At 41.7% G+C, this 22,744-nt stretch overlaps 1 protein-coding gene across 2 annotated transcripts in view; it reads right to left on the bottom strand.

Moving 5' to 3' along the window:
- Positions 1 to 10,222: 10,222 nt before the first annotated feature.
- The window catches only part of CTXN3 (cortexin 3), a 54,540-nt gene continuing 42,018 nt past the window's right edge, over positions 10,223 to 22,744 (bottom strand). The window contains exons 1-2 of one of the 2 annotated variants that reach the window (XM_088475167.1): positions 18,413 to 18,755; positions 10,223 to 10,609 (exon numbers count right to left, since the gene is read on the bottom strand). In XM_088475167.1, the coding sequence (XP_088331293.1) occupies positions 10,269 to 10,609; positions 18,413 to 18,443 (372 nt within the window). In that variant the 5' untranslated portion in view covers positions 18,444 to 18,755 and the 3' untranslated portion in view covers positions 10,223 to 10,268. Of the gene's footprint in view, positions 10,610 to 18,412; positions 18,756 to 22,744 lie in introns of those variants that run through there. The other variant, XM_088475168.1, reaches the window with a different exon arrangement.

Raw genomic sequence — 22,744 nt, 5'->3', positions numbered from 1 at the left:
CAATATATAATATATATCATATTTTGGTTCACTTGCTATATATACTGTACATATATATATATATATATATATATATATATATATACATATATGGTACTGTGAAAAAGTTTAAGGCAGTTGTGGAAAAAATTTATTTTTGTCAATTAACAAAGTGCAAACTGAATGAACAGAAGAGAAATCTAAATCAAATCAATGTTTGGTGTAACCACCATTTGCCTTCAAAACAGCATAAGTTCTTCAATTCTTCTAGGTACACTTGCACACACTTTTTGAAGGAACTCAGCATGGAGGTTGTTCCAAACATGTTGGAGAACTAACCACAAATCTTCTGTGGATGCAGGCTTGCTCAAAGCCTACTGTCTCTTCATGTAATCCCAGACAGACTCGATAATGAGGAGATCAGGGCTCCATCACTTCCAGGACTCCTTGTTCTTCTTTACGCTGAAGATAGTTCTTAATGACATTGGCTGTATGTTTGGGGTCATTGTCCTGCTGCAGAATAAATTTGGAGCCAATCAGACGCCTCCCTGATGGTATTGCATGATGGATAAGTACGTTGGATGACCCCGTGATGACCCCGTGAGTCATCTGGTTGCATGTGCTCTGTATACTGTACCTGATTGCGGCATTCTGCCCTTAGCCTGCAGCTGGCTCCCAGTCCCAGGAGTTATCTGGCACCTCTTGATTGAAACTGCTGCCAACAACAATACAGCAGCTCTTTATGATAAGAGATAGTAATTTGGAGCCCACTATAAAAGAAATGACTACTGTACAGTATAAATTGTTTATATTTATATTCCAACTTGGTGATTGAGATGATGAATCTGGCTGCCAATTGCTAAACAAACTCTTCATGGCTGTTTGATTTATATACCACAAGTAAGCTGAATGAAGATTTCTGAATATTGTTGTTACAAAGAAAATAACTTGCTGCTACACTGTTGCATATAAATATTCTTGACAAGCTATGTATTGTAACATATGGGGTTGTAGCCAATCGTGAAAGTATATATTACAATGTATGGGGCATATTCAATTGGGTGCGAGAATAGTAAAAATCCCGCACCTGCAAGTACGGGTTTTTTGCTATTCAATCAAGAGTGTTTTTTTTTTTACTTTTTGTGTGCCAGGGAGGGTTTTCTTTGCACACCTCCAATGTGTGCATGACCAATTTTTCCTGAAATCCCCAATTTTAGGAAAAAAGGTTGGAAAATGCTCTGGGACCCCGGTGGCACCTCTACTAATGACTACATAAGCAATTGGGAGTTTCCAATTTGCTTAATCAGTCAGTAATACTAACCTTCCGAAGTGCTGTCTTCTGCATTCAGTGTCGGGACCCGGTCTCCTGCAGCAGCAGTGAGTATGTCAGTGTGTGTGAGTGTGTATGAGTGAGTATGAGTGTGTGTGTGCATGAGTGTGACCCCCAGTGTATGTGTACCCCCCAAGTTCAGTGTGCCCCCACGGAATGGGTGCTGGGAGAACTACATCTCCCAGCAGCCCTTGCCCCTCCCACCAGCCGCTGGAGCCACCCAGCAGCCCACGGGACTCCCAGCAGCCCCCTCTCCAGTGACAAGATAGAGGGAAGGTCAATAGGAGCCCCGGAGACCACCGGAGACTCACGGGCTGGTAAGTGCTGAATTATTTTAATTTTTTTTACGCGGCGCAGTGTTTTCAGAGCTGAAAATCCCGCAACCACTTTTATTTAATTGGATACCATGGATATCGGGAGCACGAATACCCACGGTAATTCAAAATTGGGCGCAAGGAGCGGAAGGTTTTTTCCTCGCTAAACCTCATGCCCAATTGAATATGCCCCTATGTGTTTTTATGCTTAATACTGATAAATATTCTCGTTAGTATACAATGCAGTTATTTATAAATATTTGTGTTCTCTGTGAGGTTGGCAATACCTCTTTATTTATTGCTGCCTTGGGCAGTTCAAGGGGGAGGGTTGGCATGGCTATTACCCAGGGCGCTGGGGCCCGTGGGTGCAGCCGCAGTCACCTTGCCAGTGCCACTACCAACGCTGTCACCCTGCTAGCGCCACTGCTGTCTAACTACCACTGGCTGATAGCCACTGGGCACTAAGACCCAGTGGCTTTCTACAGAGGCACGTATGCTGCATATGTGTAGCTCACTGCTGCCACGTCTCTCCTCCATGTTGCGCCACTGAGGAAGAATAGAAGTAAGCTGTCTTAAAAGAAGGTAAGTTGAAGGGACTGGGAAGGTGGTTGGAGTGACAAGGGTCAAGAGGATGGAGTGACAGGAGGCTGCAGTGACAAGGTAGGAGGCTTCAGTTACAGGGGCAGGAGGCTGCAGTGACAGCAAACAGGGGAGTGGAGTGACAGCGAGCAGAAGGATAGAGTAACAGGGGGCTGCAGGATGGAGTGACAGGAGGCTGCTATGACAGGGGGCAGGAAGCTGCAGTGACGTGGCAGGAGGATGGAGTGATATAGGGCATGAGAATTGAGTGATACAGAACAGGAGGGTGTAGTGTCGGGGAAGGATGTTGGAGTGACAGGGGGCAGGAGAATGAAGTGACAGGAGGTATGTGGAAGAAGTGACGGGGCAGGAGGCTGGAGTAACAGGGGGCATGAGGTTGGAGTGACAGGGCTGGAGTGATGAGGCAGGGGGCTGGAGTGACAGAAGGCACAAAGATGAAGTTACAGGGGGCAGGAGGCTGGAGTAATGGGGCAGGAGGATGGTGATGAGACATGAGGTTGAAGTGACAGGGGGCAGGAGGCTGGAGTGATGGGGCTGCAGTAACAGGGGGCAGGAGGCTGGAGTGATAGGGCCGGAGTGACAAGGCTAGAGGCAACATGGGGCAGAAGGTTGGAGGGGACACAGGGCAGGAAGTGACACAGGGTGCACAAGGTTAGAGGCGACACGAGGAAGAAGAATGGATTGACAGCGGGCAGGGGAGTGGAGTGACAGGGGGCAGGAGGATGGACTGACGGGGCAGGATGCTGGAGTGATGGGGTTGGAGTGACAAGTGGAAAGGTGGTTTGTTGCTCCTTATTTGATTGGGGCTTTATCCTGCGGAAGGTCAGGTTATGGGCGAAACGTCAACCTCACTATCAGGTTATACTAGGGCACCAAGGGGACATTTTTCCCTGGGCTATACTTGGTCTAGAAGCAGCCCTACTTTTATCCAGAGTGCTCATCAGGCGCTTGGTTTAAATTACCACTTTGTGAGTGCCCATGGTATCTAAAAATGTTCTGTTGACCTTTTCTTTTGGAAATGGGGACCACTGTTTTCAGAGTTCCTTAAAGCTCTTAAATTTGAACACAAATAATAAGTTTATCATTTTGAATTGTAGATTTAAAGCTAAACATTGCATATAACTTATTGCTAATAAATGCTTGTACTTATCTGAAATGAAATCATACTATTATGACAAAATGTTACACAGCACTGCACACAAAATATTTTTTAATTCACACCCATAAACAGATCAATTTTTATACAAAAAACATTAATGCTGGAGTATTCTGTTCTCCCTGTGTTTGTGTGCACTTATTCTGGGTGCTATGGTTTCCATTCCCAATCCAAAAACACACTACTAAGTTAATTGGATTCAGACAAAAATGAACTTTTGTATATGTGATACCCCTTATTGCTGCGAGGTGTCACTTTAAGATTTGCCACTGCAGCCACAGGGGAGTGGGACACAGAAGCCGCAGCTGTAATGAACTATAGTCTACACAATCCTTAGGGGTTGCTGGGACATTGTCTGTCAACTAGAGACTGGGGGTCACAGAAGAAAGCTGGAGAAACTGAGTCCCACATTATTGTGATAGAATTGTGTTGGATACCTTACCACTTCAGTGTTATTATTTTTAAATTGACTATGCCATTGCTGTTAATTATTAGTGTGAACCAAAAGGTATATATACAATTTATATTTTGAAAGACCCTGCAATAGCTACTTAAAAGATGGTGGCCCAGCATAAGCATCCTTTGTGGGTGAATAATAAGGTAATTGTTGTATTTACTAAGCTGTACTTTTACTGTGCCTGGGGTTGGTAACCCTTGCCTCTCTGATGTGGTGTGGAGAAGAACTAGTGTGCTGCTGAAGAATGGTGCCAAGGCGAAGAACATATTCCATGAATCTTGTCCAATAAGCTAACATTGGGACTATATTATCCATCACAATTGTAACATCTATAAATGTATGTTGGGTACCGTACATATATATGTGTGTGTACATGTGGTAGGGAATATAGGGCCTGATTCATTACGGATGGCTATTGCGATCGCAGCTGCAGTCCTGCTGCGAAAATATGCTAATGTTTGCAACTGCTCAGCCAGCATAGAGATGCCCACTAACGCTTTCTCACATCCATAAAACCTCGCACTTCTGCGTATGCATTGGTAACATTGAGTAACATTGGACCCTTACACAGAATCACAGCAAGTCTGAACTGTCTCAGGCATTGCAAGTCTCAACACACGCAGTGAGCACTCAAGCTGCAAATGCCATTGCAGGGGCTAATTTATGCACGCCCAGGAAACGGCATTGAACAGACAGGCACACCTCCAATTCTCCGATCACTCATCCGTCACCACCCCCAAACGCTGACATCCTGTCACTCACTCTGCAATGGCTTTCTATCTATGTATGTGAACGCAAAGCGATCACAATGCTGACCTGGGCACGCGCACTGCGGTGCTTATGTATGCGCAGTATGCACTATTGGCCAATCTGCGTACGCTGTCACAATTATGATCCGTAAAGAATTAGGCCCGTAGACTGTAAACTACATTGAGACAGGGACTGATGTAAATGACCAAATATTCTCTGTAAAGCACAGCGGAACATATGAGCACCATATAAATAACTGCTAATAAATAAACTGTTTATAAATAATGCTTTAAATCAAAGCTCTGTTAAACAGCAGTGGTCATCAGTTGACATAGCATAGGTTAATATAATTACAAAACAGAAGTGGGGGAGTAAGAGCCTTTGGTCTCATCCACCCATTCTTGGCCCATTTCAATTATGTAAACTTACTATTGGCTGTTCATAAGACTGTGCACATGTTATTGGTGCCCCAAGAATTGTCCTTACCTGGGCCTGAGAGTATGTAATAATGCTTATTTTCTGAGAGTTCGCCAAAATCCCAATTTATTTTATTGGGACTCAAGCTACATTAAACCTTATAATCAGGCTTGCCTACCCTCCCGATTTGGCCGGGAGCCTCCCGATTTTCGTGTGCCGCTCCCGGCCCGCTGGAAAGGCAGGCAAGCCTCCCGGAAGCCTCCGACCCTCCCGTCCTCCCCCCTGAAAAGATTAGAAACCCCCGCAGCGGGGGAGCCGGTGACGCGATTTCGCGCGTCATCGCGTCATCGCGGCCCCACCCCCTGCTTCACACTGCCGAAAATAACGGCATTGTGAAGAGAGGTGGAGCCACGATGACGCGATCGTGCAGCTCCACCCCGGCTCCACCCTCAATGCACCACCAACTGGATGGCCCACCCCCAGCTTCGCCCCCAATGACCGCCCCCGCCCCCCCCGCTGTTAGCCAACAATCAGCTACCTCCCGGAAGGCTGGAGCTGATTGTCGGCAAGTATGCTTATAATTGGTGTAATAAATTGTTTTACTGAGGCTTTTCTATGCATCCATGTACTGTATCCTAAGATGGTATTAACAAAACAGGTAGCTAATGCTAACAATACTGTAAACATTTTATTACAAGTGGTAATCCCTATAATGTATAGGGCAAAGTGAAAAAAATCCCTATCCTCTGTTCCAGGCTTTTGGCTTTTTGATAAGTCGTGGCTTGATATATAAAATGCATAGGCTTATTTAAAGTCATTTGTCATTGATATCTACTGCATGAGTAGATTTGTAGTTTATTCATTAAGAATTCAGACATGGGGGATATGTGTCAAGCAGTGAAAAGAGTGGAGAGAATTTACCCATAGCAACCAATCAACTTTAAGGTACATTTATCAAGTACAGTCTATAAAATTAGAGGTTTTGAAGAGCTGATTGGTTGCTGTGGGCAAATTATCCACTGGTCCAATTCTCCACTCTTTACACTGCTTAATGTAGTCAGCCCTAACAAGCCTGGGCCTGGGTAATCAGTACCCCCACCCCTCTCAGCGCCGCTGGATACATACTCCTATTGTTAGGTATATTAAGCACAATGCATGTTTATATATGTTCACTTTTACCTAAAAGTAGAAAAGAAAAAAAAAGTAATAAATCACTAACCATATAGAGAGAAATTAAGAGGTTTATATATAATAGTATGAATGCTCAAACTTTATATAGAGCAAAACACTGAGCTCTCTTGCCTCACTTGAATCTTAACGCATACTTGCCAACTCTTCCTGATTGTCAGGGAGACTCTCTGAAATAGCAGCAATCTCCCTGACTCCCTGAGGAGTCTAGTAATCTCCCTGATTGCACCTTACCCCCATTATGTAGATGTTATATAAAAGAAAAACCCCAGAGATATATACATTTAAATGGAATCATCAGTGCCATTTCCCTGGGTATAAGTCACAATGATCCCTATGGCTACATACATTTTTACATAAGGTTTCTTGTGGCCACTTACAGTATACAAAACCACTTCAAAAACACAATACGTGAGCAAGCCCTAAAAAGTATCAGTGTGTTTTCATCAACAAGTAGATCTTATTAACTGCTTTGTGGCCTATTTACATTTGGAAGTCAATTTTATACCACACCTATCAGATATAGCAGCACACATCCACTTTAATGCACCGGTCATAAGTTTTACTTTCACAATCTCCCTGAAACGCGTTTTCAACAGTCGGCAAGTATGTCTTAATGAGGTGTCATTTTTACACTTTCTAATCTTCTAGTAAAAAATACAGACATTGGAATGTACCTTTAAATATAATCCCGTTCTCTGGTCAGCACTCATATTCATACCTAAAGTGCACGACAGGTATACTAGAAGTTTTTCTCAAAATACCATATTGGGCCTGATGTTCTTTGGCAAGCTGGGATATTTCTATTAGTACATTGGAAATTGAGTTTTTTGTTTTTATGTTTATAAAACTTAAACATAGTTTATGCCAAAAAATGAACTGTACTACATGGGTTGGGTACGGGATACCGACACTCAGGATCCTGGCAGAGAAAATTCCGACGCCTGTCGGTTGGTATCCAAAGCCTCCCCCTCTCCCTACCCCTCCCTCCCCAGTGCCTGTACCTAACCCTCCCCCACCTAGTGCCTAAACCTAAATTCCCCCTCCCTGCATCCTAAATCTAACCCTCCTTAGTGCCTAACTTTAACCCTCCCCCTAGTGCCTAGCCCTAACGCTAAAACTCCCCCTAACCCCGCTACTTCCCTTTGGGATACCGGCGGTGGGATTTTGACAGGTGTCGGGATTCCGGCGCCAGCATTCTGAGCACCAAAATCCCCGCAGTCAGGATTATGACCACATCCCTACTGTATATGTATACTGTGCATCACAGCTCCAATTAGTGGCTATGCCTATAAAGCTTAGCTGTAAGTGCAGGCAGTCTCTCTGCTGTCTGCATTCTGTATCCCATAGGCGTCTTTATAATGGGTGCAAGGTGTGCTGTCCAAGGGAGCCCACACCGCACACCCTGCATCCATAGTTAATATAATTACCTCTCGGTAGATGCCGATGTGTTGCTCCACAGCACCAGACTGGCGCTGCAGAGCAGCAAAAAATCACTGGGAAAATGGCGGCAGCCATTTTCCCGGTGACCTGCGCATGCGCAGAATAGATGTCTCAGGGAAAATAGGCGCGGGTGCCATTTTCCAGGAGACTCGCGCATGCGCAGTAGATTCTGGCATGAAGCCAGAATCTACTGCACTTAGGGCCTGATTCAGAGCCGGACGCAATGAGCGCTCGCTCGTTCAGAAAAAGGGGGTGGCTATTCAAATGATCTGTTCGCTCTTTGCGGTCTGTTGACGCCTCCATATCTGAATGAGCGAACAAAACTTGCGGACGTTTATTTGAAAAATACGCCCCCTGGCCGCTCGCATCATACGTCATGTCCGCTATTTATTAGATTAATCGAGTACAGCGTATGAACTGCACGCTATTCTTGTGGTTGGTTTTTCCTACCACTATATTGCGAGCAGTTTTGACTATAAAACAACCAGGTGACGTGGTCAATGACGCTGCTGTTGTAATTATGCACACCCATAAAACGCCCGTTTTGACCTTTAAGCATGCCTGCGTTCTTAATTCCACTCCCCGTTTTCAAGCACCTTCCCCTGTTACCACCCACATACGCCTCATCCTGTCACTCAAAGTAGCAGGCATTCGCTATATAGCGAACAAACGATTTACGGCCGCACTGATTGGTTCGCGCATGCATATTATAAACCGTACGTATGCGCAGAAGTGCGAACATCGCTCGGAACGAGCGTACTGCCGCTTACGAGCAGGCTCTGAATCAGGCCCTTAGTGCGCTGACAGAGAGGAAGGGGCCCAAATGGCCCCCTCCTCTCTTAAAATGCCCCTGCTGTATCCCTTTTACTTTTAGCTTGTTGTTTCTTTAGATTGCTCTTCTCATCTGTTTCAAAACACGTAGGAGCTGCTACATGTAACTCCACATTGCGGATAAATCATTTAGCACAGTACATGCTACGTTGCCAAGAATATGCAACTATATGCAAATATGAGCTATGCCGAGTTGTATACAATTCATATGCATTTCTATTTGCACCTGAATGGGTGCAACTTGGGGACATCTGGGATTTCGCACATATGCTAAGTGTTCAAGGGTCATGTCATGGGTGTGTAGGCAGATTTGTGGGTTATGCTGAGTTGAGGGTATGTAGAAATCCATCAGATTTTAGACGGATCTCTTGGACGGATATAGGGCTGTTGCAATGCAAAGCGATGACAGCTACTTTCACAAGTGAATGTATTGGGGTGGTGCATTGCATAGGTGTGTGCAACTCGGAAAACAGCCCTATAAAGTCCTGTCCTGTTCTTTAACTGTTCTTTCATTTATTTGCATTCCATACCTTCCAAATATCCCAAGTTTTCAGGCACTTTCCCGCTGTCCCATCCATGGCCCACAGTGTCCTATGGGTAGTCAGGATGTAAGGGGACACTCTATGGATGGATGCCACGCATTAGTACCAGAAGAGCCCAGCAACTGCCAGAGTGCTGGGCATGCTCACAGCATGACAAAAACAGTCACACCCCTAAAAGTCACACACAGGGGGCATGGCCTATCGGGCAAGAAGCCACGCCCCCTTTCACAGGCAAAGACTAGAAGTCCTGGGATTTGATATTTTTTTATGTTGGGAGGTATGATATAGGATTAATCAAAAAGACTTGTGTGCAAAATATTGTTTTTCTTAGTTGTGTCAATATGTTTCCTCTTTTCCTGCTACCCTGTAGCACAATGCAAGTGACTCTAATGCGCAAATGATATCATTTGTACCAAATTCCTAGTACAGCAGTTAACTAGACCCAGATCTATGTAAGGAATAAATTAAAAACAATAAAAAAAAGCTAATTTCAAAAATATTTCTATTTTATTTATTTTCTATATGTGTTTACTTATTGAACTATTGTGTGTATCAGGCCCATTTTAATTCACACTTAAGGGGCCTATCCATTAGCAGATACATTGAACGATAGAACGATATATCGTTCAATCATTCAATTTATCTGCTATGGATAGGCCCTGAACGATGACAGATGCGCACTACCGCATCTCTCCAACATGTTGGTCAATTATCGTACATCGCTGCCAGATATTAGAAAGATCTGGCAGTTTATATGCGGTTAACAACGAAAGATATTAGCAGCAGCTACAGAGAAAAAAATCCACTCCCTGAATGATGTCATGCGATATCGTTCATCGTTCGTCGTTTGCCAAAATCTGTCATGTACATGGCAGATATCATTCAGCAAAGCCACCGGAATTTTCAAGGGATAACTTTTGTCATTCATCGCTCAGAAAAACATCTGCTAATGGATAGGCCCCTCTAGATTATAAATCCTTACACAAATGGCCATTGGGAAATAGTTGAAGAGACTATTAAGAAACTTTTCTTTAAGCTACAGTATATTGTACTTATAGTCTACTCTACTATGTGAATTCTCAACAGTGGTCTACTAAGCTAATCAAAAAATCTCTGCAACAGTGTGGGTTTGTATTTTCACTAGAAAAAAATGCTCTTCCCTACATCATTTGAATTATAGCCCTATACTCTTTTTTTTTTTTTAGTTTATCACTCTTTATTTTTGATTATTTACCAAGTCTGGAAACGTAGTGCTTAGTCATTATGCCAGAGCATAGTCAAACTGCCCTTTCTCAAGTCCATCAACTCCCTCTGCCCAGGTAGAGGTTGGCATACTCCGGTATGGGTCCAGGAGAATTCTGAAACACCTAACAATGAGAACTCCCAGAATAATGAACAATAAAATCACAAAGGCAAATGTTGTCTTCTGCTCCAGTGTCATCGATGAGCCATAAGATGCATTTAGTGTTGGTAACATTGTAGAAGGTATAGTCTCTCCATCCATTGTCCAAGAAAATGGGAACAGGCAATTCCACAATGCCTTTTTTCTCCTCATAACTTCACCAAATTCATGATGGAAATATTTTGACTTGAACGGAGAGCCTAAAATATAACAAAATACAATAATCCAAATGGGGTCTTTAGTACAGTATATATAATCATCATTTGCATTGTAGAGTCACACTCTGAAGATCTCCTAACCTTTAACTGAGACATTATGCATGTCCAGACAAAAACATATCTTCTTACGCTTGGCTGAGTTATTGTAGACATTATTAAGGCTATAAAACTGGTGGGTTTGAGGAAGACTTCCTATTTATCATGTTTCTATTTGAATTCTGAAGATATTATTTTTACTTTACACAAAGTGATTAAAGACTTATTACTGTCCTTTAATTGTTGTTGAAGCAAATTTGTCTTTGAGATTTCATTAAAATGATTGCATAAAGGATCATGTAAGAGTTTACTTCTCTAGACTATTATATTTATATTGTTTTTTGTAATAATCCATCCACTGACACACATATTATTTTTTATATTGTTTTCTATGTTTTTTTAATAATCCATCCATTAACACACACTTTTCAGCTAGAACAGTGGTTCCCAAACTGTGTGCCTAGGCACCCTGAGGTGCCTTGGGACACTTGCAGGGGTGCCTCAGGTTGGTGGTCTAGCACAAAATAAAATTATATATGGTCAATGTAATGTAAATATGTGGACAAACAGAGGCGCAAACCTGTCCACCACCACATAACTGAACCTAAAGATGACAGGTAAGCACAATTTACTTTACTACATTTTTTTCTGAATTTCTCAATAACAAACATTTGACTTAGGGGTGCCGTGAAAACAATTCTGATACTCTACGGCACCATGATTCAAAACAGTTTGGGAACCACTGAGCTAGAACATAGTTGCCTTATTTCTTGGAATGTCTGGGAGACTCCTGCATGAAAGACCTACCGAACACCAGAGGAGCATAGACTTCCCTGAAGGACACTCACAAGCCTATGAAGTGGCAGGAACATAACATAATGATGTAAATCATGTAAACAAGCCCAACCCACCGCAGTGAACATCTGGCATCATACACTTTGTCCTGCCCACACCATTTTATACCTTCTCCTGGAAGGTATAAAACATATTGGAGATGAGCGGTTCGGTTTTGGCTCGGTTATGTTCAGATCTGAAAAACGAATCCTATTGGTGTTTGGTTCTCACGTGTTTTGGATAGCCAATAAGATAAACCCGAACCTGCGCTAATTTTGGTGAAAAGAACCGAGTAAAACCGAACCGCTCATCTCTATAACATATGTTAATTTAAAAATAAGCCCCTGGACTACAGTCCTTCATTTGAATGAATATACACATTTTATGGGTCAAAATTTTGACTATGAATTCCAGTGATGATTTTTTTGCCCTCACAATTGTATCAGCCAACTAAACACATCAGGTGAAGACTATTAAAACTGGAACCAAAAACTAGTTCTCAGAAACGTCATTTTTTTTTTTGTTAAGACTCATATTTCCTTTTTCATCACTGATGTAGACTGACTAGACAAAAAAATGTCATGCTACAATTTTCATTAAAACAATAATCAATACAAAATGAGTATTCTGCCAGACTTTCCACTCAGTACAAAATGCTCAGCTCCGATACTTCCCAGAAAAAGCAGACCCCCAGCATGACCTCCTACAGCCAGCAGACAATGCTTGTATCCTATGTCTATGCTTGTGTGGGTACTATGACTACAGTGGTTATATAGCTTGTATCCTATGTCACTGCTTGTGTGGGTAGTATGACTACAGTGGTTATATAGCTTGTAACCTATGTCACTGCTTGTGTGGGTACTATGACTACAGTGGTTATATAGCTTGTAACCTATGTCACTGCTTGTGTGGGTACTATGACTACATATGCAGCAGTGGTTATATAGCTTGTATCCTATGTCACTGCTTGTGTGGGTACTATGACTACAGTGGTTATATAGCTTGTATCCTATGTCACTGCTTGTGTGGGTACTATGACTACAGTGGTTATATAGCTTGTAACCTATGTCACTGCTTGTGTGGGTACTATGACTACATATGCAGCAGTGGTTATATAGCTTGTATCCTATGTCACTGCCTGTGTGGGTACTATGACTACAGTGGTTATATAGCTTGGATCCTATGTCACTGCTTGTGTGGGTACTATGACTACAGTGGTTATATAGCTTGTATCCTATGTCACTGCTTGTGTGGGTACTATGACTACAGTGGTTATATAGCTTGTATCCTATGTCACTGCCTGTGTGGGTACTATGACTACAGTGGTTATATATCTTGTATCCTATGTCACTGCCTGTGTGGGTACTATGACTACAATGGTTATATAGCTTGGATCCTATGTCACTGCCTGTGTGGGTACTATGACTACAGTGGTTATATAGCTTGGATCCTATGTCACTGCTTGTGTGGGTACTATGACTACAGTGGTTATATAGCTTGTATCCTATGTCTTTGAATGTTTTGTACTGTAAGCCATTTGCACTTTTTTCTGGTTTTGTTTGCACTGTTTCTATACATTGTAAGGCACAATGGACTTCTTATGGTGCATATAAATAAAGGATACAATAATATTATAATAATAATAATAATAATAATAATTATTATTATTATTATTATTATTCATTACTTTGATCTACAGAAATACTAATCTAATACAGGACACATGGTATTTGTAAACATTAGTAAAATAAAATTATTAGAATATTTTGTGGGTGTAACTAAATGTGTGACAGTAACTAAAGTAAAAATCCTAGATAGATAGATAGATAGATAGATAGATAGATAGATAGATAGATAGATAGATAGATAGATAGATGACAGGCTTACCCAGGCTTAATCCACGGAACTCAACCATCTGGGATGTACTTGGTGTGACCACACCATCTAGATAAAAAAATATCATACAAACTTGGCACTCACTTACTTTTCAAACTATACCTCCTTTGAATACAGGGAATGTTGGTTCCAAAATATTGCAATAATTTGTCTAGCTGACCAACCACTTCACGGTCATTCCCTTCTGGCCAGTCCCTACACTGACTCTCAGATATATGATCTTTTCTCTGCCACATTTGGCTCAAGCCAGCACACTAATTTTAAAGATAAATATATACTGTATATATATGCAAAGGAAGGAAAAAATAAGTAAAACTTGGCTCCAGGTGACACATGCTGAGCCAAATTGGGCGAATAATTGACTATCAGTAAAAATTTAAAAAAGTCCTCTCATTGACAACTGTCATGCCTCCAGCATATGTAGTTCTGATTACAGTCATTTATGATATTAGCCCCATCTAGTGGTCAGCACAGAAGTACAGGTAGTGTATTTGTGAACCTCACAGGCCACCTTAGCTCAGTTCTCAGGGTATTCTGGGTAATTAGGAGGCAGCCATTTCATTTCTCACATGGTCAGCCAGACATCTACACACATGTGTTCCTCTCAGCCAGCATCCGATGGTGAGTTTTTCATCCCTAAATTTTCCATCATAGCTCTGTTGACAGGGAGTATGTATTTCATTATACTCCAGGACACAGGTTATCAAACTCGGTCCTCAGGACCCCAAACAGTGCATGTTTTCCATTTCTCCTCACAGACTCGCAAGTGAAACAATCAGCAGTCAGGATCTTTTAAAACGTGTCAGTGAGAAATGACTACACCTGTGCACCTGCTGGGTGACCTGCAAAACGTGGCCTGTGTGGTGTCCTGAGGACCGAGTTTGAGAACCATTGCTCTAGGAAATGACACTCATTTATGTTTGTATACTGTGTTCATGTTTCTGCATCCTGCATGTTGGTATGCTTGCATTGCAGTATCACATCTGTGCATGTACAGTAGTAATTGTATTCCATCATTTATTTTCACAGTTTTACCAATTTTCTCTATTGTATAATAAAATCACCATTCTTCAGATCATCACATCTGACTGGGATTATTGAAAAGTAGAGGTGGTAATGCTGTATGTCTAGAATTTGTCAAGAGGCTTAGTGAAAGACAGAACAACAACAGTGAGGAGTGGAAAGCCCCAAATTGGATAGACAGAGGAGATGAACAAACAAACAAACAAAACAACTAATGCTGGGCATACACTCTACAATTATCTGTCAGATATCTGTCCAATCTGTCTGGTGGGAAGGAAAATCTGGTCCGTTTTCTAGTGTTTGGGAGCAAATTTCTATTGTTATTTGCTCCCGTACATTACCAGGTTTTCATTCCAACCAGCCAGATTGGACAGATATCTGACAGATAATTGCATAGTGTATGCCCAGTATAAGTCAGATCGGAAACAAAAATAACAACGACCAGATAATAACAAGACACCAATGACAAAACTAATTTAACAAACAGGCCTAATGTAACGTTTTTTAAATTTCCGGTTTCCATCATCCCAAAGCCTGAATTTCAGGAACTGAAAAATCGGTGGCCATAACAGTTACAGAAGCAGCCTAAATTCTAAACAAATGGGTTTCCAAATCCTGCGACAATAGACGGACACCAGCAACACAACTCTTCAAAACCCAGCATAATTCTTACATGGTTAATGGTAGGGAAGCCAACCCCACCTCATTTTTTCAATCCCGAGATTTGGGGTTGAAAAACATCTCAAACACAGGATTGAGTTGATTCATGAAAATATTATTATTCTGTAAATTAGTGACTAGTACAAATAAAAGTGTGAAAATGACTTGCTTTTATTAACATTTTAAAAATTCAGTATTACATCTTTAAAGGCAGCAAGTCACTCAACTCCAGTCCGCCTCCTCAGGCCAGAGGCACCGCTCAGACAGAGTGAGTGAGAGTGTCAGCACTCAGCAGTCAGGCTCCGATAACAATATCTGTCCGCCCACAGCAGACTCCACAGATGTATAAGGGGTGGGCTGGCGTGCAGCATAACCCTTAAGACATCACATGCAGCACAGATGTAGGAGGCGTGGACGCAGCTGCCCCTGCTAGTCGGGGCGCAGACCATCACGCACCTAGTGTATGACACATGTCACACAGTCAAGCAACCTACTGGAACCCTGTACGGTGCCAGGTCACATCTGCCAAATCACCCTGTACTATGACAGTGGGCCTACTGACTTCCAGAACTGGAGCCAAGGCGCCTGCAGCCACCGCGATGGGCAAACATGTATGCAAGCCCCGGCTGGATGTCCAAACTTGGTTGGAGAAGCAGTCCCAAATAGGGAAAGGAGAGGGTGCCCCGTCAAAGTTAAGGGCATGGGGCGCTGCATGCAACGGTGGTGGGATATAGCACAGGGCAAACGAGGGCAGAGAAGAGAGAATGCGAAAAGTTAGGAGAGGTAGGGGGAGAAGAAAAAAAACACATTAAATGAGAAAGGAGGAAGAAGAGAAAGCCAGGAAAATGCAGAAGAAAAAATTTACAGAAACAAGGAACACAAGATAAAAAATACACAAGCAATAAATGTACGGCACTTAGCTTCTCCAGAAGTCATCTACAAAGAGGCTTTGGCCCAGCAATTCATAGCCTTAAATACTATCACATTAAAAACACACCCCTTAAACTGATAGGACCACATGCAACATGTGATGTACACACAAGCCTGCCCCTAGTCCAGAGGTTTAATCCAATTCATTCTCACTGTCAATCCTGTCCATCTTCTGATGGGATGATTGTAAACTCACCTCTGAAGCTTATAGATGCTTTCTTCATTCTTCCTGCTTATATGGCATCATTTTGTGGACATACTGTATTGTAGAAATTACATTTTTGCTGCTTTCATTCTTATGCAATAATGAATATTATATGTACTGTATAGCAGATGGTTTTATTTATAAATGAAACAATATAGTGAATGTGTTTTTTGCTATTAAATCAATTACAAAAAAAAAGGGTACATGGGTGTAAGTATCCCTGACATATCCTGCCACATACGCTACTAATGCAGGACTGGATGCATCTTGTGGTGTGTACGTCTCAGCATATGGACTTCAATACGCTAATTTTATTTGCAGCTTCTTAGAGCCTTTTATTTAGAGAATGCTAAGTATTGTGTATTATAAAATTCGCTTTAGAAAAATAAAACAAAAGTTGGAGGTGTAGGAAAATGAAAATGTATCTAGATAAATATGTTCTTCTACATAGTATACGTAATTCAAAAAATCCTTAGTATACTCCACAGCCATGTATCACAAGAATTAGTGTAAGCTTTGATAAATAATAATGCAGATCCTTTGATAATGGGAAGTTTTTATAATTGTTTACACAATTTTTCTTCCGGACTCGATCACTTCGCCCACTGGTGGAATGCTAAGAACAGCGTGAAAAAACTACAGCGTGAAAAAACTTTTATTCCACTAGAATCTACTATCTTCATATTTTTGGGTAGCAAAGGTCATGCTTGCCATTTAGCATATACCTAATAATTTCTGAGTTATTGCTTATATGGAAGGATGCAAAATGCCTAAAACTTTCCAAAAAGGCATAAAAACTGCAAAGGTAGAAAAGAACCCGAATGCTGCAATTGTAACTAAAGCAACTTACAGTAAGGTCACTATTGCCCAACTGAACTTAATTATAAATCTATGCTATGGTTTATTAGATGTCAGAAAAAATCTCATCCTCTCTTCATGGACAAGGCATGATCTACAACAAAATAATCAATGTTCAACTAGAAATTACTTCTAGTCAATAAAACCTGACACTTTTTTTCCAATGTAAGTACTTATTTATACTGTATATTGCTTAACATAGCTGTGATGCTGATGTGTGTGCATACCTAAGACCATTGGGAAACAGGACCTGCCTTTCTGGTCTATTTCACAGCATAAATTAAAAATTATTTTTTTATTTTCTTTTCTTAAGGTAAGAAAAGTCTTGTCTAAGCTCTGACAAATCCAATTATTGCTTGTTTTGGAAATAATTATATTGTGATACAACTAATGCCACTCAGCGTTAAGCCAAACCCTTTTGCTATTGATTCTTGCTAAATTCTCCCAAAATGTGTTTTCTCTTTACCCAAATTCTAATTCTATATCTTCTTTCTTTATGTTTTTTACACAAATCTTCCTCTCTGAGTGTCAGTGTTGCTATCTGCCAAATGTTGCTCATACAGTACATATTAAATATGAGAATTGTTCTTGGGAAGCACCTGTCAAACAGCATTGTATCATGCAATATTCTGTAAAATGGGCTATAAATTGATGCTTTAAACGTTCATCAGATGTGGTAAATGGTCATTGTATTTTCTAGTCATAATTTTTTCCCTGTTATCCATGACGGTATTATATTTTGCTACAATTATCTTGCTGTAGTATTAAATGTCACCTAATATACCTGATTCATGTGATCAATTTCAAACTTACCCAGTGACAATATTCAGCAATTAACTGAATGATAAACTTTTCATGTAGAAAGAGGGCAACTTGTTTACGTCAAGTTTTAAAATGAGTCTTATTCTGGTGTTACATGATAAATAATAATATTATTGCATTAAAATGAAAAGGTGAAAAGCAGTGATTGTATACTAATAAATTACATTTCAGTACTAAATATTAATGAAAATGTGATTTAAATTGTGTTTTTTCCTAGTTCACATGTTGGTAAGACAATGATACAAATGAATAATCACCATCTCTACATTTTATATTTTGGTTGTGTTATGACAAGCATAATGTTTATGTATGTTATTATTATTGCCATGGCGTATACATGAATATACTATATATTCCCCTATAGATTTTTGCTCAGTGGTCCCATAGCTAGCACAGTTAGAGGTATAATGATTAATGAAGAATATAAGTTGTATGAACGAAATAAAAAATGACACATGCAGAACAGTCAAACATGACACATACAACAAGATGGAATAAAACATATATGAGCTCTTAAGTACCTTGTTCTAGTCGATAGAAAACTTGGTCCATTACCGGCAATGTCAGTTATTTACATATACAGTTTCAGTCTTACAAATTCATTTTCCACAAGGCAAAGAGAGGTCAGTTTCAAACCCGACATTTTAACCAGTGTGTGGGAAAAACGATAAAATGGAAGTAACTTTTAGGTAGGCTAGCTTCTTAATGTTAGATGTCATGAGCTGATGTTGCTGCATGTTCTGAGAGGCAGAGCCTGATTTCAATTCTATTTTAGCAGCCTGGTTCAATGTATTCCACAGATGAGAAGCAGTCGTGCAGCCTGTCTGAAATCCTCTTCAGAAGAGCATTGAAATTCACAGGCAGTACAGACTTCGCAGGGTATTCCCACACCATACACAGCCATGCCTTTATATAATGTACCTCTCCCACTTTATTGATTAATGTCAGCAATCCGGGGGTTTTCATTCCAATTAGCACACTTATGCCAGCCAGACTACATGTTGATCCCTTTTTGCGTCCTTCCACTTACATAGAATTGAAACATATACGGCACGTCACTTTCTTTTGACTGCTTGACCCGCTATAAAATTAGATTGAAAGAACTTAAGGATGGATTGTGCCAGTAAACTGATACCACTCACAATCCTGCAGCCTCTGAGTCCAGCTGAATGGTAGGACACATTCAAATGATAAATACTTAGTAGACAGAGTAGTATTCAAATGCAGGGGTGTGACGGTTAGGGATACAGGCACAGCACATGTGAATGTAACACCCCTAGTGGATATAGAACATACGCAGTTTCCTCACATATTATAATAGACTGTCTATTCTGTGAAATACTGTTCTTGTTCAAGGTACCAAATGACCTTTATGTAGTACCCATTTTTACTGCTACAGTATGTGCCATCATGCATTGCATACAAGATTTTGGGTGCTCAGTCGCATAAGATTTTGTTTACAAAGTACAAAACTTAGGCACGGCTCCTCCTTGTTATAATGAAAATAAAAACACATTCAGCAGGGATCCCGCCAGTGCAGTCAACTCGCACCACACGCTATTTCATAAACCCCATAAAATGGGAATTATATTGCCATGTGCCATGTAGGTAGACGATAATATTCCCTTTCATTTTGGTTTTGGGAGTAGGGGACTCATTATCCTCTTTGACAGGTGTAAAAAAACTGGTCACCTTCCCGGAAGTTAAAGAAGCCTTATAAATGCAAGTTTTTGTTTCTTTAATCTATGTAGCGTAATGTCAGACCTCCCACCAGGGCCAATTGAAAACACAGCACTGCACATTAGGCATAACACAGTTTCATTGTTGTTCTCTTTAAGGGCACCATTTAACACTGAAGCATAACCCCATTAGTGCTCACTAAAGGGGTTAGGTCATCCATCCTGCATTCAACAAACAGCTGTAATCTAAGATTACCGCTGTTTGTTACTGCAACGCTCTCGCCATCTTTGGTTGATGCGGACCCATTGCCGGCAATGGGGACCCAGCGGTGCCTCTCCAGCTTCAGCGAAGCCTTCGAGGCACTGCCGGGTTCCCACCGGGTTACAGTGCCATGCACTTGTGCAATCGGAGGATCGCACATGCGTATTACACAGAAGCTCATCGCTGGCAGTGTTAGGCTGCCAGCACGTGAGCGGAGGACCTCGCCGACGAGAAGGTCTTCACTGGACCTCGCCGAAGTGGTAAGTATAGATAAATACTAGTGTCATTTTAGTATGTAGCACAGTGATACTAAAGGAAAAATGCCGCTAGTATTAAGCTTCATTCTTAAATGGGGCCCTACATTTCTAAGTCGGGAGAGCAATTTATCAGTCAATCGTCTCTCTCTATATGCTCTCTCGCTATCTCTCTAGGCTCTCTGTTCATTGTCTTTGGGTCTCTCTGGAGACGGTGGGACCTGGTCATGAAATGAGTGATCCTTCCAGACCAACGCCGAAATCCAGACTGTGTACGTGCTGCGGGGGACGGGAAGAAATAAATAGCCGCAGTTAACATAATTATATCATATCATGTGGCTGGCTGCTGGGGACCACCTCCAAGCTCAACGCCACCAGGCTTCTATTCTACCCTCCATGCTTCACCGACTTCTGACTGCCCCTCCAAAGAGCGCCACACTTGTGTGTCCCAAAGGCAGTTATCGGGACACCAGAATAACCAGGATGTATAAGATCCCTACTTTGATGCAATCTTCCTTTTTGTGCACTTATGTGCCAAGATTTAAAGCCAAAGTAGAGCGTTCAGTGTGGCAGAGACACCGGGTGCATGGGATCGTCAGATACTACAGCGCCCAGTAAACTCACAGGTACCTGACTGACACTGCGGGGACCATATTGGCACACCATACCCAGAAACATCAGGACTGTACCAGGATAAGAAAAGGACCATCTATTCCAAGAAGGGACAACAGTTAAACCATCAACAGACATTTGGAGGTGTAAATAAAGACCCGCCATGTAAACTACTCTGCATCTGAACATCGAAGGGTGAGAGGTGCTCAACGGAGGCACGGGACTCCGGCCAATCGTGACTCCAGAACTACCTACACCCATCATACCTGTGCATTTATTATCCAGCTGTATTTTAGCTGTGAAAAGCACATTGACCTAAAATTGCAGTAACTATTTATACCACTGCAATTTTCCTTTATCCACTCTGCATGTATCCATTGTATTAATGCAATAATTTGTGTATGTCCTTATTCCCTTACTGCACCTTGTATTCATATTGTATTACGCTCTCTGATTATTTTGATTGTTTGTTATGTTAATTTATTGCCATTGAGCACTGTGACTCAATAAATTAATTGTGGAGCCGTAACTAGACTTTTTGGTGCCCTGTGCCAGAGAGAGCATTGGTGCCCCTGCCCCATATTTTAAATAGGGACATAAGATAGTGCACCTGTAAAAGGGCCATGGCCTCATGGGGAAGGGCCAGGGAAGAGATAGGGGAGGCCAGGAGATGCTGGGGATAAAAGAAGAGGAAGCTACAAGTGAGAATGATAATAAACAGGAGAAGTGACAGGCCCAAACAGCGCCCCTTGCCCTGCGGTGCCCTGTGCCATGGCACTGGTCTCACTACCCTAGTTACGGCCCTGCCTCTTAATACAGTACATCTCACATTTAGTGGAGGTATCCTTTAGAGCGTGGTCTACTTCACTTTTTATAATGAATTTGCAGAGCAAGGGGACAGCACTGATAGAGAAGCACAAGTTGGGGAAGAGTTTGGTGATAAAGGTGTTTTGTGCTTAGTAGGGACATTGGTGATTCTTGTTTTACCCAGCAGTGGTAAAAAAAAAATAATTTTGCAGAGCATGACTATTGAAGTGAGATAGAGTGGTAATGTTGGATTTTTAGGGACATTGGGCCTGATTCAGCAAAGATCGCAACTGCTACAGTAATACACACGCAGTCGTCCGATTGTTGCGTACTGTGCATGCGTATGCATCACAGTGCGTGTGCACGAACCGGCAACTGCGATCGGGACTGTGATCGCAGTGACTACGCAGACCCTTCGCAGAGTGATTGACAGGAAGTGCCGCTTGTGGGTGATGACAGAGGGGGTGGTCGGCAAAACGCAGGCGTGCCAGTGCGTTGGAACGCCGTTACATGGGCATGCATAAATTACCCACTGCGATGCATTACGCAGCCTGAGTACTCATTGGGCCATATTCAATTCCAGGCGAAAAGTCCTTCTGAAGGTTTTTGGGGTACTTATATGCTCTCAATAGCTTCTATATCACGTCTTTGCAGAAGTGGTGAAGAATAGCATTTACAAGGATTTTTGTTCAAAATAAATAGTCCCAGCAAATTGGGGTACATGAAAATGGGTGCTAGCATATTTATAAGTTGCTAAAGTGAACTTTTAAAATTCGTAAAAAATCCACCTTAAAAACACTTGGGACATACTTGGGGACCCCTCTGGAGTCTATTTTGCTAGTTTTTAAGTTTGTCCCCCAACTTTGGACTTTTTTGCCCCCAAAATGAAAGTACTTTTTGTGGTGATCTAAGGACTTTTTTAAAACTTTTTTTAACGCAGTTTACCTTTGGGGGACTGTCCCAAGAGTGCAGGGGGGTTCCCGCAGCTTTGCACCCCAAAACCCCAATTCTGCACTTTTTTTCGACACCTATTCATAGGCGAAAATTTATCACAGGTCCCATTGCAATGAGTTTCCGCACCAGCCAAAAAATCTTTGAAATTGAATACGGAGGAAACTTTTCGCATGGCGAAATGATGTCACCGGCGATACTTTTCCGAAGAAACTGACTTATCGCGGCTAATTGAGTACGGCCCATAGCGTGCAATGAAATTAGCAATTCCTGAGTAAGGTCATAGCT

Source organism: Taudactylus pleione, unplaced genomic scaffold, assembly GCF_031769625.1.
Source record: "Taudactylus pleione unplaced genomic scaffold, aTauple2 ptg000162l, whole genome shotgun sequence".
Classification (NCBI taxonomy): Eukaryota; Metazoa; Chordata; class Amphibia; order Anura; family Myobatrachidae; genus Taudactylus; species Taudactylus pleione.
The sequence above is the reverse complement of the archived record's forward strand: the minus strand, read 5'-3'. Positions and strand labels throughout refer to the sequence as shown.